The sequence below is a fragment of the Sprattus sprattus genome, assembly GCF_963457725.1.
Source record: "Sprattus sprattus genome assembly, chromosome: 12".
NCBI lineage: Eukaryota > Metazoa > Chordata > Actinopteri > Clupeiformes > Clupeidae > Sprattus > Sprattus sprattus.
The window spans coordinates 8,946,591-8,972,587 of record NC_137910.1 but is presented as its reverse complement, the minus strand read 5'-3'; the positions used below and the strand labels follow the sequence as shown (position 1 = coordinate 8,972,587).

General features: G+C 47.1%; 1 protein-coding gene across 1 annotated transcript in view; it reads right to left on the bottom strand.

Annotated features, from left to right (window-relative positions):
* kcnk12 (potassium channel, subfamily K, member 12) overlaps positions 1-25,471 on the bottom strand; it is a gene marked incomplete at both ends in the record, with an annotated part of 39,523 nt that extends 14,052 nt beyond the window's left edge. The window contains one exon of the mRNA XM_080848589.1: positions 25,135-25,471. Coding sequence (XP_080704715.1) covers positions 25,135-25,471 — 337 coding nt within the window. The remainder of the gene's footprint in view (positions 1-25,134) is intronic.
* Between the last annotated feature and the right edge of the window lie 526 nt (positions 25,472-25,997).

Genomic DNA, 25,997 nt, shown 5'->3' with positions numbered 1-25,997 from the left:
GCTATACAATAAAACATTGTCTCACACACCACCAACCTTTCTGTCTTGCATACTATTTAATTTGTGAAGCCTCACTAACCTCTTCAAAAGCCTTCCAAAATGTGCACGTGAGTTCAGGTACAGTACATCCCATGGAGCCTTTTAAGCAGTCCAAATGATAGGAGATGAGGCCTATCATAAAAACACCACATCTCCACGAAAGGCAATGAGGTTTTTATCTCGTCTGTTATTGTACACACATGACGATTGTTGGCCGATTACCTGGCTTAGTCATCTTTAAAGCCACTCTCAAACACAAGCAGCTGCTTCCACATGAATGGCAAGTGTACATAAGCAAACACACACACACACACATACACACACACACACACACACACACACACACACACACGAACACACATGAATGGCAAGCGTACATAAGCAATCTCGCTGCACCAGAAGGTTCTTCTGTCTAATGACTCGAAATTGCTTCCCACAAAGTCAGTTAGAAAATCCAGAGCGTTGAAACCTGCCCCGGCCCAGATAAGAGACTCGCTAACCCTAGGTGAGGCTGAATTAAGACCCTGCTTAATAAACAGCTCCTCTCTCCCACCGTCTCGGCGCTTTGCGTTTGTTTAAAAGGAGGAAACAAGGTTAAGTTCTGAGGCGCACAAACAACACTCGGCCCAGGTTCTCATTACAGCCTGGGTAACCTCAGCACCCGTCATTGATTTCTGTGAGCCGTTTTTGAAGCCATTACCTCAGCCCGAAGAGTCAGGAGAGATTAGGGGAGGAAGGGAGAGAAACATGAAGCGACAGGAGGACGTTGAGCCGCCCCAAGGTCGGGGGCTGCATCCTTTCCCTCCGAAGCAAAAGACTTAACAAACTTACTTGGTGACGCAAAGCATCAAAGCATACCATTCTATTTCAAAGACCACTGGCTTCATTAGCTTAGCCCCTGCCATGTTCTCTTTGAAAAGCAGTCACTTGCACCTGCCATAGAGCCTGCTCGCTACAGGTCCGTGACAGAGCGCTAATGGCCCACATTACATTACCCTGGCGCTCCAGAATAGTGCCAGCCAGGAAAAAAGTATCTATACTTGACATCCTTTTCCACGCGCTGAAGGACTTTGCTTGTTCAGAACAGGTCTCTCTAAACCAGCTGGGATTAATCAAAACTGGCATTCGCACAGAGGCAAATCAAGCCTGCATCTGTTTAAAACATAGATGAGGAAGGAAAGTATATTTATTAGGGTCTACTCAGGCTTGCAAACAAACGAAATTAGGCTGTAATGGTTAATGGTTGCCAAGAGTGTAATTATGCCTGGGGGACTCAAGTAGAAGGAGAAATTGAAATGGTTTCATTATTATTATTAATTATGAGGCTTTTAACTCTGAATCTGAGATGAGATTTGAGAAACGTACAACTTCACAAGCAGGCGAGCAGTGAGAAAATGAGTTTTTATACAGTATATGAGGTGACGTCAGTGAAGTAAGTGTATTCCTTTTGAATGAATAAATAATCAAGTAAATCAGAGGATTATTCTACATCCGCTATATAACTATACAATTATTCATATAGTTACGAGTGGTAAGAAGTGCCCATATACACACAGAGAATAGAATGGGAACTGGGACCACAGCACTAAGAGCCGCCTCAGGCAATGATTCAAACCAGAATCATAAATTCACTTCAGACTGTATTAGTGTCACGAGCCTACTGTTTGTGTCCCCTACGCAGGGCACAACACAAACACTGTCAAATGGATCTGTGTAACTCTGTAAGGAGGAGATGGCTTTACTGGAACATTGTTCTTTGGGGCTCTGTGTAATTGATTGATTATGCTATCCTGGGTCAATACACTTTCACTGAGCTGAGAAAGCGTGGTAATTATGTATCGATGGCGTGGCATGAGCCTGGACACACCGGGGCTCTCCGACGGCACCTTAATGCTCCCCTCTCTCCGCCGGTCCTCCACTCTCTTTCAGGTAAATGGCCGATAAGAGCGCTTTTATGAGCCGCATCTCAGTGAAAACGGCTACGCCCCCGCCGTTTATCTTCCTGCTTGACTGCATGCAAAAATAATCAGAGTTCAAAAGACAGAATGGCCTCGGGGAAGGTTGGGCGGGGGGGGGGGGGGGGGGGGGGGGCTGGGGGATAGGCAAGGGGCAATAAAGGTATTCATGAAGATAAACAAATGCTTTAGAAACCGCCAACAGCATCAGCATATTTAGCTCTCTGGAATCAGTCCCACCGTCTTTGGGGGAAACTCTCAGTTTCTGTAACACAGCAGCCTTTTCTTGGATCTGGGAGAAACAGTGGGAGCTCAATGCACCTGACATACAGAGGACCTATCAGATCTATTTTAACCACCTGTGACAGGAGTGGACTCGATCATGGTGCGTTATTTTTATTTCATGCACCGAGTGAATAATTGTCTGGCAGAAAGCATAAAGGGGGAGTCTTATCAAAGCTGCGATCACAACTGCATTTCCATCGACCTGGAGCGACCCGTGGCTCCGCAGTCAGAGGGGTGTGTGTGTGTGTGTGTGTGTGTGTGTGTGTGTGTGTGTGTGTGTGTGTGTGTGTGTGTGTGTGTGTGTGTGTGTGAGGTAGCCTGGGGAGAATGTTACACTACCAGCTATAAATACCACACAGAAACACAGACTGAGGAGGGAGTGGAAAGAAACAGACAAAGAAAACAACACTTGGCTTTTTAGTCATTCAACTCACATATCTTGTGTGTGTGTGGTTTGTGTGTGTGGTGTGTGTGTGTGTATGTGTGTGTGTGTGCGTGTGTGTGTGTCCACAGGAGAGAAAAGGAGTGAGAAGGAAGAGAGAAACTCAGTGAAATAGCATAAGGAGAGAGAGGTGTGTGTGACAGAGGAGTGTGTGTGTGTGTGTGTGTCTTTCTGTGTTGTGTGTGTGTGTGTGTGTGTGTGTGTCTGTCTGTGTGTGTGTGTGTGTGTGTGTGTGTGTGTGTGTGTGTGTGTGTGACAGAATGAGAAAGAATGACCCCGGTATTCTGACCTGTTGGATAACTCTCCCTCTGTGTGTGTGTGTGTATATATATATATATATATATAGTCTCTCTCTCTCTGTCTGTCTGCCTCTCCTCACGGTGTATGGTAAATGCTGATTCAGCAACATGCTCTCTCAATCTTAGCCCGATGATAAATTACAGCACTGCAGAACCGCCCCTATCAGACCCACTGCAGAACTGCCCCTGTCAGACCCATGAGAAACCCGGTCAAACTACTCAGAATTCGTATTATTCAGTTCTTCATCTTATTGTCACTGTTCCATCATGATATATATGCATTCCTGCAGCTCCCATCATGATATATAGGCACTCCTGCAGCTCCCATCATGATATACAGTATATGCACTCATGCAGCTCCCATCATGATCTATAGGCACTCCTGCAGCTCCCATCATGATATACAGTATATGCACTCATGCAGCTCCCATCATGATCTATAGGCATTCCTTCAGCTCCTAACCATTGGCAGTAATGCTAACACTCATGCGTGTAATCTCCTTGTGTAATGCACGTCTGCTGTGTGTATTCACTGTACACATGTGTGCGTTATCTCCATGCCTATTGCATGTCTGCTGTGTGTATTCACTGTACACATGTGTGCGTTATCTCCATGCCTATTGCATGTCTGCTGTGTGTATTCACTGTACACATGTGTGCGTTATCTCCATGAGTATTGCATGTCTGCTGTGTGTATTCACTGAACACATGTGAGCGTGATCTCTATACATAATGCTTGTCTGCTGTGTGTAGTCACTGTACACATGTGTGCGTTATGTCCATGATTGAGAGGCATGTGAGTCCACATGAGCGTGGAAGAGTTTCATGGCCTTCATGGGTGATGTCAGACTGAGTGGCTAGAGTTCAGCGCGAGAGGCATTAAGTTTTAATGGTATTCAGGTACCGTGACCCACAAGGAGTAGCAGGGACAGGGTGTGTGTGTGTGTGTCTGTGTGTTTGAGTGTGTGTGTCTGTGTCTGTGTGTGTGTGTGTGTGTGAGTGTGTGTGTGTATCTGTGTGTGTGTGTGTGTGTGTGTGTGTGTGTGAGTGTGAGTGTGTGTGTGTTATCTGCCTCATAGTGCCTTACTGAAAATAGCACAAGCACCACTTCCCCACCAGCAGACACTCAAGAACACCCAAAGTGAACAGCACCATGCAGTAGCACCCACACACACATACACACACACACAAACACACAAACAAACAAACACACACACACACACATAAGCAAACACACACACACACATAAGCAAACAAACACACACACTTCTAAAACTTCAAGAAAATTAAAAAAGGGAAAAAGAAAACAAACCCACACACACACAGAGAGACAGAGAGAGAGAGAGAGAGAGACATTTGAGCAAAGCAGTTTGTGCCCGTAAAAAGCTTTCTCATCCATCCCGGCGCCCCTGAGGACTGCGAGCTCCATGGCCACCCGGGGAGAGTGGGAGTGGGGATGGTCAGGGCGCAGCGCTCCTCTGACTGGGCTCCTCTGACGAGCAGGAAAGCATTAGTCACTGACTGGCATGGAGGGGCTGCAGCATGAGCGCACGCAGGACGTCGAGTGGCAGAGGAGTACCCGGCCCGTGGCCTCGCGCTCGCCATCTGCCCATAGCAGTACATGCACACACACACACACACACATATGTGCGCACACACACAGGTATGGGGGCTCGCTCTTACACACACACACACGCGCAAACTAGCACATTATACCTTTCCACCCCTGTGGTTGTTCATACAGTCACACAATGCACATACAGTATGAGCAAACAAGCACTGAATGTACAATACAACATACACACACAGGCACACACACGCATTAACATAACCTTACACACACATAACCATACACACACACATAACCTTACAAACAAACACACACACACACACACACACACACACACACACACACACACGACCATACACATACACTGTGAAGCTAACTCATCACACCCAGACACAAAACTACATTTTTTTTTAACTGCTTACACACAAAATGTTTACTTGTCAAACTATTTCTCACTGAAACAGAAAAATCCCCCACCAATCCCCCTCAGCCTTTGATAGTTCACTTTCTGACACATGGATCAGATATTGAACATTTGCATGCCTTTTCAAGGCACTGCCCTTAAACACACAACAGACATATACCAGTTCAACAGACATATACCAGTTCAACAGATGTGGATGTGTTGCTGTGGCTAAATAGGAGGCTGGGTCCAGTCACACAGTCTCTGTATCGTGTAAAATGGGTCAGGTTTTTGTTGTACCCAAATACTTCTTCCATAGCCTACTAAAGCCTAGTGTGGTGTTTCCATATGAACTCTTTAAATGCTGGATTGGTAATGCATTATTCTGTAAAGCATCTGTGTTATTGTAACAACCCACTGCACCATTTTTATTCTCAACCTAGTCATTGAGGAGCCCACAGAGATGTTTGATGGATGTTTGAAGCCCACTTCCACCTTCTAGGAGATGTAAACCTTCCTTACTCTCCATGAGTAATGCATGTCTGCTGTGTGTATTCACTGTACACATGTGTGCGTTATGTCCATGCGTAATGCATGTCTGCTGTTGTTTTCACTGTACACATGTGTGCGTTATGTCCATGCGTAATGCATGTCTGCTGTGTGTATTCACTGTACACATGTGTGCGTTATGTCCATGTGTAATGCATGTCTGCTGTTTTTTTTTTACCCAAATACTTCTTACATCGCTCACAAACAAACTCCTCTACAGGCGTCCCAGTACCACGGCCAGATCACAAGCCACACAGGCTTATCGGTAGCGCTCTAGATCACACATTCCCATGGGTGAACTAGTGAATTGGTCTAGCATTTATGTGTTTAATACATATATTTCAGTTCACTGTAATGAATTTTTTTATCAGCCAACTATTTCGTCTTTTGTACGTTCTAGCAATGAAAATACAAAAGGTACACTGTGTATCTGTCACGCTTTAGTCTGCAGTATTTTAGAAAACTGGTCAAATGACTGGTACTGTATATGTATGCTTCCATATATTGTACCCAGCTTTTGTCAGATTGCTCTATGGCGTGTACTGCAACACTGTATTTGCAAAGGCTTTAGCAGCGTGTTTAGCGCGTTTTAGTGTTTGTTGGTGTTGGTGTTTGGTGTGTAGTTACTTAGTGACAAAGTCTAACCATATCAATAGTTGTGTTTACCATTTATTGAAAAGTAAAATTTTGTAAAGAGAAAAAAAAAAAGTTTTGAATGCAGCTTTTCATTTTGCAGGAGATTTGTGGTGTTTTGCATTTTGTGTGTGCAGACCTAGTGTCAGCAGTTGTACAAAAACTGTAAGCAAAAAACATGGTTGGCACTTTCAACAGTTTCCTGAAAAGGAATACACTGCTTCTTAATGTCCTCCTATCCACTGTCACTGCCCTAAAAGCACTGAGGCCTCTCTAGCTGTAATTCACACACACATACACACACATACACACACACACACACACACACACACACACACACACACACACACACACACACACACACACACACACACAGTTCACACGCAGTGCCTTGGCACATCCTCAAACACTTTAATGTCTGCCAGCTGTGCCTGAGCACATGTGCAATGTCACACGATCTGTACTAATCCTGACTCTCATTTGCGTTGTCATGGGTTCGTCTTCGTTTATCCTTCACTCGACCTCGGCATGAAGCTGCACGTGTGTCAACACTGCAGGACTCGACGTGATTAGCATGCTAATCAGATGTGTGCTGTTGTCTCGCGCACATAATTGACTTTTGGAAGTGTAACAAAAGGCATCAGGGTGGCACAGAAAAACAAGGCATGCATGAGACGAGACAAACTCGTGAGGTGAGAGAAGGTGAGACAGGGGAGCATTGGCCTGAGGGAAACAACCAACCAGTCTCCCTCTCTCTCTCTCTCTCTCTCTCTCTCTATCTCTCTCTCTCCCTCTGTCTCCTTTACTCTCTCCCTCTCTCTCTCTCCCTCTCCCTTCACTCTCTCCCTCTCTTTCTCTCTCTGTCTCTCTCTCAATTCAATTCAATTCAAAGAGCTTTATTAGCATGAATGTTTTTTAACACTATTGCCAAAGCTGATTCAACACATACATATTGCATACACATACAGAAGGACAAAATCAAATGAACAGAGTTGATTCAAAATAATAAATAATCAACAAAAGGACATTCCAAAAAAAATAACAGCAAACATACAGTTAGTTTGACATTCTGTGGCCTTACTGGCTGTCCATCAGGTTATGGCAGGCTGCTACATATCCAGCAGCTAGATTGGCCAAATCCTTGTCTTCCCCAAGTATGTATTGCAATTTTGCCTCGCCTGTGAGAGTTTGAAAGCCTGGGATGACCAGATTTAACCTATCAAATTAACCTTTTCTAATGGTCTCATATTTGGGGCATTCCGTGCGGAAGTGTACCTCTGTCTCCACGGCCCCCAGACTGCATTGTGAGCACAGCCTTTCCTCTCTGGGCAGCCAGGTCTGCCTGTGTCTACCTCTTTCGATGGTGAGGTGGTGCTCACTGAGTCTGTACATTGTCAAGGTTTCCCTGAGTTTTGTGTCTTTTACTGTAGGTAAAGGTTAGTAGCTGTTGACTTTTCACGTTTTAGGACCAAATAACATTGTAATTTGTTTTGGTTGCTTCTTTCCAATAGGTAATATAATTCTCTCTTTCAGTGATTGTAATTTGGTTGGGTCTAATTTTCCTGGCTACTGAGTCATTGTCCTGAGCCTCAGTGGTAACTTGGGTAAGGGGGCTCTTCCCTATATTCATCTCTTGACATTTCAGTGCTTGGTAGTGGAGTCCGTGGGGGTCGCTCATTTTTAAATGTTGCCAAAATTGTACAGCTCTTTTTTCTCTCTCTGTCTCACTCTCTCTCCCCCTCTCTCTCTCCCTCTCTGTCTCCCTCTCTCTCTCCCTCTCTCTCTGTCCCTTCCTCCCCATTCACTCTGTCTCTCTCTCTCTCCCTCTCTCTCTCTCTCCCTCCCTCTCTCTCGCTCTCTATCCCTCCTGCTCTCTCTCTCTCTCTCGTGAGATGAGAAACGGTGAGGTGAGGTGAGAGAAGGTGAGGTGAGGTGAGATGAGAGAAGGTTAGAGTGGGAAGCAAAGGCCTGCGGGAAACGGAGAGGGAAGGGGGGACTAACAGCACTTGATTGCTGCTGGGGTTTCACAAAAGCACTCCCTGATTCTCACTGAGAGAGATTCTCACATGGTCTCTGAGCGAGAGCATGACAGTACAAATCCATACAGGCCTTTATATTGTAGTAGTTCAGAGGGTACGCAACACAAATCCATACAGGCCTGTATATTGCAGTATGTAGTGTGTTTGCAACACAAATCCATACAGACTGTATATTGTAGTAGTTCAGTGGGTATGCAATACAAATCCATACAATTACGTCTAGTATGAAAGCAGACAAATGGCTTGATGTGGACAGACAGGTGTATTGTATTGTACACTCGCCTCTGTATGTTATTCCCTCTCCAGCAGTTATTAAATCCTACAGCCATGTGTCTGTCTAATGATTCCTATTGTCTGTTGGCATTCAATTCGCTATCTGCAAAGACCCTGCTGCAAGTGGTAATGGTTTATGCCACACACACATACACACACACACACAAGCAGACCCTGCTGCAACTGGTAATGGTCCATGCCATTGCCATTCAAAGTATTGATTTTTTTTGTCAAGAATAAGCCTTGCCTCCAGGACCCCATGAACATTCATTTATTTTTCTTTTCTATCATTTCACTGTTCCTAGTTTCATGTTGCAGTCGTGGCTACATACGGAGTAATTGGGATCCATTGTTATATGTCCCCTGGGATAGAGACTGAAGGTCATTGTATGGCTCAGATAAAGCAGAGCTTTACCGTATTGAGTGAATATACATTCCCTTTATATACTGTACCTTTTACAATATTTTTTTAAAATGTAATATAGCACTGATTGAACATTGAGTGGGTCTAATAACAATGTTTTCCCCAAGAGCAATTCCCCAGGAGAAAATGTTCTCCAATATAGCATCCGTCTGCTTCTGAAACATAAGCCACCACTCACAAAAAGGGGGAAACGCTACATCTCAATGATCAATGTGCAAACTACACAAAACAGTACATCTCAATGATCAATGTGCAAACTACACAAAACAGTACATCTCAATGATCAATGTGCAAACTACACAAAACAGTACATCTCAATGATCAATGTGCAAACTACACAAAACAGTACATCTCAATGATCAATGTGCAAACTACACAAAACAGTACATCTCAATGATCAATGTGCAAACTACACAAAGCTTGTTTGCTGTGAAATTATTCTGTCAATGACAAAGCTGTTTGTAAGCCTCTGCATCAGCCGCGCCCAGCTGTGTAAATACAGCGTCTGCATTTGCTTCGTAGGCTAATCTCACAGGGTCGTCCCAGTTTGGTCCTCGGGTCTTTCCTTGTGCCTTTGATGTACAAACCCACGGCTAAAGGTGAACTATACACTAAGGGCCTGATTTACTAATATGCGAGCGCTTCTTAATCTGCGTTCGCAAATTAACGCACTGTGTTTTTGCGCATTTTACTTGGTATTTATCAAGCCAGATCTGCGCTGGGCAAACTGTGCTTACTCCGCCCTTTAAAGAGCCTGATTTACTAAGATTGATTTGCGAACGCATCTTTGCCAGGCGCACATTAACGCACGGTGATTCCCCGCATTTTCCGTGATATTTATCAAGCCAGATACGCGCTGGGCAATCATTATTTAGCGCACCGTTAAAAGACTGGAGAACTTGCCAGCAAGTTACTGCCACCATGGAGATTCGAGGAAGAAAAAATTAAGGTTCAGCGAATAGATAGCGAATAGATAGCGAGATAGATATATTGGTTCACGTTCGCTCAATCACTGAACCTGATTCAATGGGTTATATTGTTGTTTTGCCCGCCATCATCTACAGCGAGATGTTTAAAAGAACACGATTATAAATAATATGCTATTGGTGGCATTAATGCATAAACTGTCTATTATAACAATATATATGTGTACATGGCGAGATTAATACGTTCTACAAGGGACATGGGTTCACTACAATATATCCCCACTGAAACAAATACATTTACCAAGTAGACAGGCCTCTCCAAAATCACCGTTGCTCAATCATGGATAAATGGCACTATTACGAAAGATAAAACTGTCATGGACAGACCACTTCCACGTAAGTAATGGTCATGTTGGCATCACATATGACCTGGACATTCATTGAATATGTGTGCTTTCTGTTTCGGTAAACGTGTTCGCGGATTGAAGGTGGGACTGTTTGCATGTGGGTGCGATCAATTTCTCCAATTACGTTCGGAAAGTTTAATTTCATATATATGAATATATGAATTATACGAGTTGAAACAAATATTTCTGTTCGATGTCTCTGTCTATGTCTTTGCCTTGCTGCTGCCATATCAACGTTTTCAGACTCAGTGGAAATGCGCTTGGTTAAGACGTGCTTTTATGAGGCGGAGAATTGGCCTGCAAATCAGAGATGTGCGATCGCCGGGCAGTTTAGTAAATACCACGCAATTCATCATTAGGCGCACTCCTCCCATTAAATAGCGCTACACGCCTACGTTACCACCCACGTTTCCGAACCATCCCACCTGTTTGCAGGTACACACCCTCAAAGCGTTAATATGCGCTGCGCCAGCTTAGTAAATACCGTTTTTCGTTACGACCGCTATGTTACGCCAGAAAATGGGCGCAATCCTGTTAGTAAATCAGGCCCTAAGTGTCAAACTCTCCCAAATAAGCCTCATCAGACACAAGTCTCAGGTAAACCCACTCCAAAGCCCAATGAGTCATGTCTCTACATGTGCCAGTGTATACACACACACACACACACACACACACACCTTTGCCAGTGTATACACCGGGTGTGTTTAAACAGCATGCAGTTGAACAATGCAAACACAGCTGCCCTGAAGGGAAACCTGTTTTTGAGCTTCAATAAAGGCACTTAAAGCAGCGCAAGAGCCTCTGATGTGGACCAACAGGCCTATCAGAACTCAGGCATGGCCTATCAGAACTCAGACATGGCCTATCAGAACTCAGGCATGGCCTATCAGAACTCCGGCATGGCCAATCAGAACTCAGGCATGGCCTATCAGAACTCAGGCATGGCCTATCAGATCACAGCAGCACAGAATAATAAGGCAGATATGAGGCAGGGGGTGAATAAGGCAGATATGAGGCAGGGGGTAAATAAGGCAGATATGAGGCAGGGGGTAAATAAGGCAGATATGAGGCAGGGGGTGAATAAGGCAGATATGAGGCAGGGGGTAAATAAGGCAGATACGAGGCAGGGGGTAAATGTCCACTGACATGCAGCTGTAGGCTTCGTGGTGCTGTTCCCAAACAAGAGTGACTCAAAGCTAAATCCCACCTGGGGGAATTTGAGGGATCATCTCATTGGAAAGGGGAAAGGAGGAGGAGGAAGAGAAAAAGTAGGCAAAGGCAAATTCTTCACTCCAAGCCATGGGTGAGAGGAAGAGCAAGGACAATCAATCAGAACCCTCTCCGTAATGTGGGGGCGGAGAAACCCATCACTAAAGCAGTGCCGCAGACACGTTCACCACCCTCCCTTCAGTAAAGCAGTGCCACAGACACGTTCACCACCCTCCCGTCACCAAAGCAGTGCCACAGACACGTTCACCACCCTCCCTTCAGTAAAGCAGTGCCACAGACACGTTCACCACCCTCCCGTCACCAAAGCAGTGCCACAGACACGTTCACCACCCTCCCTTCAGTAAAGCAGTGCCACAGACACGTTCACCACCCTCCAGGACACAGAAGCCTCTGAAGGAAGATTCGCCAGGGCGCCTAAAGCACGCAATCGGTATTTTTGCAATCCCACGAAATCTGCAAAGTACCATTAGCGGAGTAGCATGCCAAAAATAGTCAGCAGGGAGAAGACGCAGTATTCCGGTCCCTCGGATCTTTGGGCAAAAAGGGGTGAAAAGTTTTGTTAATAAAAGGCAAATATGCTGACAGGTCTTGAAAACGTCGCAGCTAAACCCCCCAGGCTATCAGTTCTGAAGTTAAAGGGTCTTTTATCACAACGCGATTCTATGATTTATGGCCCTTAAGGGCCTGAAAGAAATCTATGCAGAGGTGCAGCCAAGTTGCTGATAGTTGCGAGAAGAGAACCTCTCTCTCTCTCTCTCTCTCACTCTCTCTCTCTCTCTCTCTCTCTCTATCTTTTTCGCACTCTCACACACACTCACTCACACACACACATATACACGCACACGCAAAGAGACACACACGCACACCTACACAGACAGACACACAAAGCACGCACTGCAGTCTCTGAAGAGGGACCTGGGCACTTTGCCCTGTCACTTCTCATTAGATTATATAGTTCCAGCCACCCCCCATTACGGGAAGAACTCCACCAGGAGCTCCGTCTGTCTCCTCCAGGAGCTCTGTCTGTCTCCTCCGTCTCCTCTCACGGCCTCACATTTGATGTGGTTGCTTTTTAAATAGACATTATACTAGGGCTCATTGGATGTTAAAGGAAAGGACACCACACCCCTAATTAAGGACAACACACCCCTAATTAAGGACAACACACCCCTAATTAAGGACACCACACCTAATTAAGGACAACACACCCCTAATTAAGGACACCACACCTAATTAAGGACAACACACCCCTAATTAAGGACAACACCCCTAATTAAGGGAGCCCTTAATTGCTGCGCTACTTTGTCTACTGGCTTACAGTGTTTTTAAAACCATTTCATATTTGTGTCGATACCCTGTCCACTTCCTCTTCGCACAGTGTGCTTCACAGACACACACCTGAATACATGCATTAAGCTTAAGTGCACATGCGCTGCATCCTCCAAAACACTTCACTCCAAAGTGACAGGTGCTGCCACAACTTCAGCAAATGCTGTCACCAAGCAACAGTACTGTGTGGCTCAGAATACAGTGAATTAAAACACTGAAAGTACTCTTTACATGTTGTAATAGACAACACTCTTTACAGTACTTGTTGTAATACACCGCAAATAGATCTGAAATGCTGCAATGGGCTTCTTGACAGCTTCATGCTACGATTCCTGGGCACAAACAGTGCGCAGATGCTCATCTCATTTCCAGTGGAACAACAACACAAGATACTACCACTAGAAGTCCATGGTGTAATTGTCGTCACAATTTTATGAACTTCCCACTTACTGCAACATTCTCCCTTGCTTTGATACTATAGAACAACATCGCATCTCTTATCCCCCCCTACAATACCCCATCTCTTATCCAGCCCTCCAATACCCCATGCACCATAAATATGTCAACTATCATGACACAAAATCAAACTTTTTGATCTGCTGGTTTGCCTGTCACAAAACTGTAGACACCACTATCGACTGTGGAACATTTGAAGTAGCTCCTTTCTTGGGTCGCTTTCTCTCTCACTCTGATAGCCCACGACTTCCATACACACTCCAGTATCAGCCCATGACTTCCGTATACACTCCAGTATCAGCCTATGACTTACACACACACTCCAGTATCAGCCCATGACTTACACACACACTCCAGTATCAGCCCATGACTTCCATACACACTCCAGTATCAGCCCATGACTTACATACACACTCCAGTATCAGTGGAAAGACCTCTTCAGCCACTACATCATCTTTATTTTGCCTACATATGCATAACCGGCATTATTTCTCTGAGCAATCATTGTCAACAGGAAATAACATTTACAAATGAGCAACGTCAAGCAACAAGATGATATATCATGAAACATCGTAATTGTCAAAACTGTCACAAATGGGAATGATAGCCAAGTCAATTATTTCAAGCAAACCCATAGGCATATTGAAGAAACCAATTTGACTTAATAATAACAATAAAAAAATATTCTATTTTTGCCAATGGGACCTCTTCTGTCTCCGCTAGTAGAGGCACTTTAAAATGTTTGGCATTGCTTATTTAAATGACACCTGTTCCCAGGAGCATGAGGCCTGGGACCTTAATTTAATAATGATTGCAGCGATCTGTAGCCTTTGTGACTTTCCCTGGCTCTCCCTCTCCCTCTCTGAACACAGTCATCATTTCTAATTAAGGCAGCTATAGGCTGGGCGTGGAGTGTAGCAGAACGCTTTCTCACCGAGAGAGAGAGGGTGTGTGTGTGTGTGTGTCTGTGTGTGTGTATGTGTGTGTCTGTGTGTGTGTGTGTGTGTGTGTGTGTCTGTGTGTGTGTGTGTGTGTGTGTCTCTCTGTGTGTATGTGTGTGTGTGTCTGTATGTGTGTCTGTGTGTGTGTGTTTGTGTGTGTGTGTCTGTGTGTGTATGTGTGTGTGTCTGTGTCTGTGTGCGTGCGCAAGGGTGTGAGTGTGTGTGTGTGTGTGTGTGTGTGTGTGTGTGTGTGTGTGTGTGTGTGTGTGTGTGTCTGTGTGTGAGCAGAAGATGATCAGTTTGCCCCAGGGCAGGTCTGGCCACAGGAAGCCTCCTGGGCAGTCTGTGACATCTGGGAGGTGTGGTGTGTGGGGGTCTAGTGGAGGCATCTGGGGGGTGTGGTGTGTGGGGGTCTAGTGGAGGCATCTGGGGGGGGTGGTGTGTGGGGGTATAGTGGAGGCATCTGGGGGGTGTGGTGTGTGGGGGTCTAGTGGAGGCATCTGGGGGGTGTGGTGTGTGGGGGTCTAGTGGAGGCATCTGGGGGGTGTGGTGTGTGGGGGTCTAGTGGAGGCATCTGGGGGGTGTGGTGTGTGGGGTTGTAGTGGAGGCATCTGGGGGGTGTGGTGTGTGGGGTTCTAGTGGAGGCCTGCCTCGTGCTGCATCAGCTCCCCTGCATCAGCTCCAGTGACATCTTGCAACCCACTGAACTCTCTCTCACTCGCTCTCTCACTTTCACTCTGCCATACTCACTCTTCACCTTTCTCTCCAGCGCCCCGTTCCATTTTTAACTCTGACATTTACAAGTCCACGGTTTAACAGAGCAGCCTAGGAGATGTGTAAACAGGTGGGGAGAGGGGATGTGACACTGGCTCCGGCCTGGCGCCTGATCCACAAAGGGGATGGGACACTGGCCTGATCCACAGAGGAGATGGGACACGGACACAGAGGGGATGGGACACGGACACAGAGGGGATGGGACACGGACACACCGACACCGGCCTGGAGCCTGATCCTCAGAATGAACTCTAGACTCTTCTATCCTCCAAGCAGACAAAGAAATAGTTCCTCTATGCAGAGTAAGAAATGTAACTCCATAGTGTGTGTGTGCCTGTGCTCTCTATAGCGTGTGTGTGTGTGTGCTACCGTAATCAGAGTTCCTGTGTCAATGCCCATGATGCTCAGAGTTCCTCTGTCAATGCCCATCACGATCAGAGTTCCTCTGTCAATGCTCAGAGTTCCTCTGTCAATGCTCAGAGTTCCTCTGTCAATGCCCATCACGATCAGAGTTCCTCTGTCAATGCCCATCACGCTCAGAGTTCCTCTGTCAATGCCCATCACGTTCCATGGCTCTTGCGGGTCTCGTCAGGATTAATTAAACACTTTTGGGACCTCCAGCAGGTTCCTTTCATTGTCTTTTGCTCTTGCTGTGGGATCCTCTGCAATCGTCTCATCAGCCTGATTTCCTTCATTAATCAATAAGACGTCCTGACCTCTGACCCCTCTGCTGTGTCTTATTGACGTTCTCTAAGAATGGACAGATTAAACACACATGGAATTATTCAGTGCTGTTGAGTAAGCCTCCCTGGCTATCAATGACCAGCTTAAAACACAGCACACCTACACACAGCACACTGAGCACCAGGGACAGACGTCCTCCCCTCCTCCCCCACTCCTCCCTCCTGAGGTTTTATTGAGCAGAATTGTAAAAGGTGGCGCTGGAGTCACGGCTGTCATTAAATCCATCTGGGAGCTTCATACTTCTTGGAAGGAGCAGCTAGAGACCACTGCTATACACAGAGCCCTGTGCTGACTTAAGAACCACACTTCAGAGCTCATTCGCAGTGAAGTATTATTCTCATATAACGCCTTCAGTTGGCGAAGGTCGAATTATCTGAGCTTGCTTTAAAGAGGCTTTGACTACATATTATGGATCCCCCTTTTGCTTCAGGGACCAGAAACACTTCCTGTACGTGTCACCAGCTATGCTCAGACTTAACGGCACATGAGCATAAGCATCCAGTTTAAAGATATACTGTTAATGCATGTGGATATTTCAAAGAAAATCCCAGTAAAACTTGGTCATGAAAATCCCTTTTCCGATGTATTACTGCAACTGACTACTAATGACCTTCATCTCATATCAGGGATTCAACATTACAGTTTAGCTTCAAGCTATTAGCCTCGCCCCAGTAACTACATGTTTAGTAACAGAATCCTTAGCTATCTTTTCTGTCCAGGGAAGAAACTTGCCTAAATAAAGCATCTTATTCATTCAAACCAAAGTCCATCCTCATACTGTAGTACACTGTACACCTGCATATGTTTTGCTTTGCACATTACAAAGACTGAGCTATTTGGTTTCAAATTCAAGTCTTCCCCTTCCTCAAGCACTGTGTATATCTGCCTTAGAGCTTCCCACTCTGCCTCCGCACCCTAAACAAATCATCACTTCAGCATGGGTCTCAGCAGCCTCATTCCTTCATTCATTCATTCATTTATTCATTCAATCATTCATTCATTCATTCATTCATTCATTCATTCATTCATTCATTCATTCATTCAATCATTCATTCAATCATTCATTTATTCATTTATTCATTCATTCATTCATTCATTCAATCGTCCTCATCAAATGATGTCCAATGCACGTGTTATGATTCCATGAATGGTAATGTGCTGTGTTTTCATTAAAGGGGTCAGCGCACAGAAGGCAGTGTGATGGATTAAAATGAAATGAGAGTGAAGGAGAGGGAATAAGTCTCGCAGGCAGGCGGAGGGAACTGCAGGTTCAAATCCATCCCTCTGCTTTAGCGGGACGGATAGAGTGTCCAAGCCGAGGGAGAGGAACGGGAGGAGAAGGAGAGAGGAAAAGGAGAGAAACGGAGGGAGAGAAGGGGAGAGTAAAAGGAGGGAGAGAAGGGGAGAGTAAAAGGAGGGAGAGAAGGGGAGAGGAAAAGGAGAGAGGACAATGATGCATGATCCAATCACAGGGTTCTGCTCACACCGCCATGACCAAGCGGCTACTATAAAATAGAGAGAAAGGCTGGGGGAAGGGACAGGGGGAAGTGTGTGTGTGTGTGTGTGTGTGTGTGAGAGAGAGAGAGAGAGAGAGAGAGAGAGAGAGAGAAAGACAGAGTGAGTTTTGACTGTGGTGGCTACAGAGATAGAATCTTGAGTATACATGTAGCCCTGTACCTGCTGTCCGTAACAAAAACATCGTTACAAACCAGCCCTCCCAGGCTTGTTCAGGACCTACACACGCACACGCACACGCACTCACACACACACTCACACACACTCACGCACACTCACACACTCGCACACGCACATGCACACACACACACAAACACACACACACATACACACACACATACACACACACATACTCGCACTCGCACTCGCACTCGCACACGCACACACACACTCACACTCACACGTACACGCACACACTCACACACACTCACACTTACACGCACACACACACACACAAAAAAACACACACACACCTCGGCACTCTGGACCTGCACACGCACTCACACACGCACACGCAAACACAAACACACACACACCTCGGCACTCTGGACCTGTACACACACACACAGCTCGGCACTCTGGACCATCACACACAGCAGCATTTATCTCCTTACAGTTTGGCTGAATTAAATAAGAAGAAAAATAATGAATACTGATAGGCTTATAGCCCATAGTTCCACCTTCCACCTATAGTTCCTGTTGCATGTAGAATCTACTGCATGTACTGCATATATGACAGATGAACAATGAAGAGCATAAGGAGAGGAAGGAGTAGTGTGTGAGAATGACAAGGTAAGACAGAGACACGGGATAAAATCAGTCAATGGAATGAGGATTACATTCACAACCAAATGAAATACACGACTACAGGTCCTACATCTGGGTCCTACATCACACTACATCAGGCAATGATGAAATGGGTTCCACAAGCAGTTTCGACCCGAGAGTCAGTTTGATCCCTGTCTCGTATAACTTAGTTTCTAAAGCTCCGTCGGAGAACAGGGAACAAGTTTGCGTTTGTAGCGGCTATGCTAGCCGGAGCGCCGGCTAATCAGGTGCATACAGCCAGGAGATCTGGCTCCCGCCAGCCAAGGCCTAAAGGCATGAGCCTGTGAGATCCTGCCTGTGGTAAGATGTGTGTGTCAAAGCCTGTGAAATGCTGCCTGTGGTAAGATGTGTGTGTCAAAGCCTGTGCAATCCTGCCTATGGTAGGATGTGTTTCAAAGCCTGTGAAATCCTGCTTCCTGTAGGACGTGTGTTTCAAAGCCTGTGAAATCTTGCCTGTGGTAGGACGTTTGTTTCAAAGACCATCCTGTTCCACCTGGTTGTCTCCCACCCTTCTCATGCTGGAGCATGGGGGCATAGAGAGAGAACTGCCCTGTGTGTGTGTGTGTGTGTGTGTGTGTGTGTGTGTGTGTGTGAGTGCTGTGTGGTGTGTGGTGTGTGTGTGTGTGTGTCATGCTGGAGCGTGGGGGCTTAGAGAGAGAACTGCCCGAGTGTCTTTCCATATTTCACAGCAATTCACTGCAAAGCCCACAAAACGGTATCCCTCTGGGAGTCAGACAGACAGAGAGAGAGAGAGAGAGAGAGAGAGAGAGAAAGCTGTCATTAATTCTGAACGAGGTAAATACGGAGCCGTGTCAAATCTAGGAGTCGTTTGGAGGCAGAGGATTTTCTCGGCCGCCGGCTGAGTTAGAGCCTTTTCACAGTCATTGGCCTTTCCGCTTTATGGACTCCTGATGGAGCCGGCTGTGCACAGCCACGAGCGGCTCTTTCTCCGCAGCGCTTTCTCTAAGGTATATTTTACAGCTGAACTAAATTTTGGGACGAAGGCTTACTGAGACGGGCTTCTACCCTTCACAGAGCCCACACTGTGACAGTGTGTGTGTGTGTGTGTGTGTGTGTTTGTGTGTGACAACCACACTGTGACAGGACACAGCGATGGATGTCCCTGATCATTTATCCTCCCCTGTCACAATGTCAAAGCGCTGTGAGCCAGGCGGCGTGGGGGCGGGCGCAGCCAGCCTCCCCCTCTATTTGTCTGATTGTGCCGGGGACGGCGGGCAGGAGCCATAAAACACGTGGACAGACTGCAAGGCACGCTGGACAGACTGCAAGGATGACCGCAGGCATTCTGTACACAGCGCCAGAGGGTGGGGTGATGGGGGAGTGAGCGAGGGACAAAGCCCTGGGCATCTGTGGACACGGGGGGCAGGAGATAGGGCACAGGGCTCCCAGGGAGATAAGATGCGACGTTGTGGCTCTGGGACTGCAACAGGACAAGCAGCGTGCTGAAATACAGAGCGGGGGGGGGGGGTTAGGGCAGGCCTTAGTCCTCAGTCCTTATCTCTCAAATACACACTCACACACACACACACACACACACACACTCTCTCAAACACACTTGCCTGCCGTATGGATGAAGGAACTCTTATTTTGGGAACCGCTTTTTTTTAAAGGATAGGAAAAAGGTCTGCAAAAGAAAATGTGATCATTGTACAATTTAGAAAGCTTTCTATGGAACAACATGTGTGTGTGTGTGTGTGTGTGTGTGTGTGTGTGTGTGTGTGTGTGTGTGTGTGTGTGTGTGTGTGTGTGTGTGTGTCTGTGTGTGTGAAAGAGAGAGTATGTGTGGTCTGTCAGAGTGCCATCGTTTCAGCTTGTGCCTCTGGATGCCTGTGAAGAGTGCAGGTATAAGAGCTCTGTTTGGGTGAGAGTGCTGCGCTGTGTGTGTGTGTGTGTATGTGTGTGTGTGTGTTTCAGTGGAGAGTGCTGCACTGTCCCCTCTTGCTTACTTCAGTGTCCTGTTGTCTCAGCCTAGCCCTCACCCTAGCCCTCACCCTCACCCTCTCCCTCACCCTCTTGTTTACTTCAGTGTCCTGTTGTCTCACCCTAGCACTCAACCCTCCCCTCGCCCTCACCCTCACCCTCTCCCTCTCCATAGCCCTAGCCCTCGCCCTCGCCTTCGCCCTCGCCCTCGCCATCGCCCTCACCCTCGCCCTCGCCCTCGCCATAGCCCTCGCCATAGCCCTCGACCTCGACCTCGCCATAGCCCTCGCCATAGCCCTCGCCCTCGCCATAGCCCTCGCCATAGCCCTCGCCATAGCCCTCGCCATAGCCCTCGCCATAGCCCTCGCCATAGCCCTCGACCTCGACCTCGCCATAGCCCTCGCCATAGCCCTCGCCATAGCCCTCGCCATAGCCCTCGCCATAGCCCTCACCCTCGCCCTCGCCATAGCCCTCGACCTCGACCCTAGCCCTAACTCTCGACCCTGCCCTGCCAAAATACAGGCCTATTTCCATCCCTTCCAGTGAACAGAATACCCGCAGATGTATTGTCTTTGGTGGGGCATCCAAATAAAGTAGGGCCCAAACTCCAGAGTGTACAGTATGTCTCAAGCAGTGTGCCTATTAATAGACATGTTGTTGCCTTGCAGTCTCAGTAATTAGCCTCGGGACATTAATGATGTTTCCCAGTCTGACAGTCTCACGTCCTCCGTCATGACTGATAGGGGGAGGCTGGTGCAACGCCATTGGACTGGAAGCACCATTCCCAGAGATGGGATTGTGACTGCACACGGCTTTCAGTGTCTGCGTCTCCTTTCAGAGTCTGCGCCTGCTTTCAGTGTCTGCGTCTCCTTTCAGTGTCTGCGCCTCCTTTCAGAGTCTGCGCCTGCTTTCAGTGTCTGCGTCTCCTTTCAGAGTCTGCCCCTGCTTTCAGTGTCTGCGTCTCCTTTCAGTGTCTGCGCCTGCTTTCAGTGTCTGCGTCTCCTTTCAGAGTCTGCGCCTCCTTTCAGTGGCATTCTCTACACTACCCACCCAGGACACAAGACAAACAAGTCAGTGGTTTTACATATAAAAAAAATCAAAACAGGAAGAACAAAGGTTCACATGTTGATTCAGCAGACATTTGGTTCAAAGCCACCAGCAGCCGTAAATACATATTTTATGGCCCGTCAGCTTGAATCAAACCCCATAGCGCAAGAACAACAGGAGACGATTTACATACCAGGGCTATGCACACTCATAATCGCATCATGAGTAAGTATAAGCCCAATCGATCACTCACAACACACACCGCTTCACACAGGAAGCACATTAAAAGGCTTTCTACCAGTGCTGCTCGCGGTGCACCGGTATGGATATTTCATCAGAATTCTGCCAAGGTAAATGTGAATGAGAACTCATAACCTCAGAATCACCAGCACCTTATTTTATGAGTTGAACTATAGAAGCCTTGGAATAAGCTCAGAACAATCTCCCAAAGCTGAGAGTGGAATACTGCAGTCTCACAAGAAAGTCACCGTGAGAGGCAAAAGCATCCATCTGACCTGGATGATGTTGTGTTCTAGTACAGACTGAACTAAGGCTGCTTTAAGAGGCTGTGAGGCTCGGCTGCCTTAAGAGGTTATGAGGCTCGGTTTAACTGCTGCAGACTGTAAAGGTGTCACTCTCTTTGAAAAAGTTGTGGATGAAGGCAGTTTTGCTGCAGGGTGACATATGGACCACTGACGAAGCCTCCCTAGTCTCAGCCACCACCACAGACAAACACACACCCACACACACACACACCCACACACGCACACACACACACACACGTACAAACACACACGCACACACACACACACAAATACACAGAAAGACACACACACACACACACACACACACACACACACACACACACTCACATCCTCCATCAGCTTAGTCACAGAGAGGACACACACCAAAACACACACACACACATCCTCACATCCATACTCAAAAACGTACATGACGCACAAAGGCACAGGTACCTAGTAACCTCCCCCGCCCTGACAGCCATATGCAGTGGCCCAACTGACACATGTCCAGACTAGCTGGCATAGCCATGCACCCTCACTCACACACACACATAAATATACATTTATATATATACACACACACACACACACACACACAGTGCAGGGTGTGTGCACACTTGTCAGTCCACCAGCACTGAATAGAATCAACACCTCCAGAGACTGACTCTGCCCCTCTGCCCCTCATGATGTGACTCCTGCCCCTCTGCCCCTTATGATGTGACTCCTGCCCCTCATGATGTGACTCCTGCCCCTCATGATGTGATTCCTGCCCCTCATGATGTGACTCCTGCCCCTCATGATGTCACTCCTGCCCCTCATGATGTGATTCCTGCCCCTCATGATGTGACTCCTGCCCCTCATGATGTCACTCCTGCCCCTCTGCCCCTCATGATGTCACTCCTGCCCCTCTGCCCCTCATGATGTGACTCATGCCCCATCTCTTACTCAACTAGGGTTCTCTCATTCACTATAATTCTGCCCTTTGTCTTCTTATCGACCCCTTTGTCCTTTTTTTAAATACGAACACAAGCATCGTATGTCAGTTTTACGACTCCACTGGGTTCCTGTCAGCTGTGCCTCTGTGTGTGTGTTTGTGTGTGTGTGTGTGTTTGTGCGTGTGTGTGTGTGTGTGTTTGTGTGTGTGTGTGTGTGTGTGTGTGTGTGTGTGTGTGTGTGTGTGTGTGTGTGTGTGTGTGTGTGTGTGTGTGAGTGAGTGTGTGTGTGTGTGAGTGAGTGTGTGTGTGTGAGTGAGTGTCTCTGTGGTGTGTGTATCTGTGAGGTAAGTCTACAGTAAATTTCATCTGCAATAAAAAACCTTTTCTTATGTGGGCACACAAAAGAACATGCAAAACCCTCTGAGAAGAAGCAGAGATTGTGTGTTTCCGAGGAGGCTGCCTGTGTGTGAGACAGATTAACAGACAGCTCTCCTTGTTCTCCCTCATTTCACCTCTCCCTGTTAAATAGCCCTCTCCGCCTGGTACTCCTTCAAATCAGTCATCAGTTCACGCGAGGGAGAAATTGCAGTCTGTGGATGGAAATGCAAAGAGACCACATCAGTACTGCCGATAGGGCAGGGGTGTGCTGGGATGACCCCAGCCACTGTTACCCGTTTCTGGGTAGAAGGTTAGTGGGTTGGAGCTGTAGGGACTGCTTGCTCTTTTGTGACCTATTGCACAAGAACTGCAAATGCTACGCGAGAAGACCGGGGGAATGAATAACGATGCTGTTCCAGGACCAGGAACGCTGTGGCAGCTCCGCAGGCATGATAGGCCACAGGAGACGGCGAAACCCAGGCCCACGCCACGGGCTGCCAGATTAACCAGAGAACTCCTGCCAAACAAGCGGCAATGCCAGGGACATGACACAGCAACAGGAAATGGCTCGTGCTGATCATGTTTTCAGTCGTAAAAAGCCAGTGAGGGACGTAAACATCTAGGGTTAGGGTTAGGGTTAGGGTTAACTGAGATCTGGTAGCAGACTGTCTTGTTTCTTTTGGCAGTTTAACACTCTGCATGGAAAGGATAGAAAACATAAGAGGTGTGGGAGAACACATTCCTCAGGCTTCAGCACATCTCTCCTTGATTGAAACAGTAACACGGAGAAGCTAAAGCCTCCCTCCGCTTCCATACAAGCAAGGAACCACCTCAGTGTAGACAGTTCTGGGGGAACCACCTCAGTGTAGACAGTTCTGGGGGAACCACCTCAGGGTAGACAGTTCTGGGGGAACCACCTCAGGGTAGACAGTTCTGGGGGAACCACCTCAGTGTAGATGGGTTCTGGGGGAACCACCTCATTGTAGATGGGTTCTGGGGGAAGCCTGTGTGCTTTAGTGGTTCCCTCATCTCTCAGATGCAGCCTCGAGGGGCATTCAAATCAGGGTGAGCAGACAGCAGAAGACAATTCCAGTGGACAGAAGGGACGTGCTGAGGGAGGTGGATGGAGCTGAGGGAGGTGCTGATGGAGGTGGATGGAGCTGAGGGAGGTGCTGATGGAGGTGGATGGTGCTGATGGAGCTAAGGGAAGTGGATGGAGGGAGGTGAGGGAAGTGGATGGAGGTGAGGGAGGTGGATGGTGCTGATGGAGCTGAGGGAGGTGGATGGAGGTAAGGGAGGTGGATGGAGCTGATGGGGGTTAGGGAGGTGAGGGAGGTGCTGATGGAGCTGATGGGGGTTAGGGAGGTGAGGGAGGTGAGGGAGGTGGATGGTGCTGAGGGAGGTGGATGGAGCTGAGGGAGGTGGATGGAGCTGATGGAGGCTGATGGAGGCTGATGGAGGTGGATGGTGCTGATGGAGTTGAGGGAGGTGGATGGTGCTGATGGAGCTGAGGGAGGTGGATGGAGGTAAGGGAGGTGGATGGAGCTGATGGGGGTTAGGGAGGTGAGGGAGGTGCTGATGGAGCTGATGGGGGTTAGGGAGGTGAGGGAGGTGGATGGTGCTGAGGGAGGTGGATGGAGCTGAGGGAGGTGGATGGAGCTGATGGAGGCAGATGGAGGCTGATGGAGGTGGATTGTGCTGATGGGGCTGCTGATGAAGCTGAGAGAAGTGGATGCCTCAGCTGTGCTGTAATGATTTAGGTCCATCCACTCAATGGTCCCCTTGGGATTTAATTTAATTCCCACTGATGTCAGCTCACTGAGGCCACCCTGTTGAAATCTGAATATCCTTCTAAATTTGGAGAGGTCATCTCTTGAAGGGAGCTTGAGAAGTCCCAAGGACATAACTGCATTGCTTTTCATAAGGTAGCCTACCAAAAAATCATTCGTTTTTTATTTTTATTTATAGGAGTTTAGAGACAAAGTTGGAAGGAAGGACGCTGTAGGATTCATTCGTTTGTAAAACCTGATGTTCATCAACACAACATTCAGTGCATGCTTAAATACCATAACCCTGACAGATCTGTTGAGTCAGATCAGTTTGTCATTCAGTTTTGTTTTACCATCTATACATAGTTATTTAAACTAAGGTATTCAAAATCCACCATCTTGGTGAATAAGCAAATGACCTGAAAGTAGCTCAAACGGGAATTATTGATCAAGCATGGTGTCTGAAGATTGTAACTCACCTATAGTTGATACCACTGTTCCAACAAAGTAAAAAGCTCCTGTAAAATCCCATCTTGGTCTTAAAGAATCAACTCGAATGCCGGCGGCGATAGCAGCCTCGTAGTCCCGGAGGAGAGAGTTCAGATCCTGCAGGCTGATGTTGAATGTCTCGCTGAAGTTGAAAAGTGCCTTGTTCCAGCGGCCATGGGCTTGGAGCTCCGATGGCCTCTCTACTGCAGAAAACACCGCAGCACCACACAGCAGGTAGAGTATTATAAGGAGGGCAAGAAGCACGAAGCGGCCGTTGTCTTCGTTTACGTGAAAGGAGCGGCAGCCTTGCAGTCGCAGTCCAGGCATTATCCAAATTTCAGCACCACCAGCACAGCGGACAGCGACCAGCTCAGCACCGGGGAAGGGAACGACATTCGTTTGGATCGCACTTCAGTAGCTTACCTTGTTCCTCCCCAAAGTGTTATAGTCGCGTAGTACAGTAAACTACTTCTTGTATTACTTCTTCCACATTATAAATTAGTAACCGTATCTCATAACATTACAATGGGAAAAGCTCACACCACTTGTAGATTTTAGTTTTTTTAATCAATACTTTTCTCGCATGCGGTAAAGAGTCCTATGTCATGCTTATTTATAGGTGTTCCTCGGATCCGTCCTCTTCAGTTGATGACCGTAGAATCCGAAATTCTTTACAAAGGTTATTACATTTCCAAAGAAGAATCGCCGAATTATGTTGGCTGTTAAATCCACTGTGAATAAAGAAAAAAAATAATTGATTCTCGCAATGTTGTTGAAGTCAGCCGAGTTGATCTCTCCCCCTTCACCATTTTGCATGCTACCGATGAATTGACCGCCAGTTCATCCTTTGCTT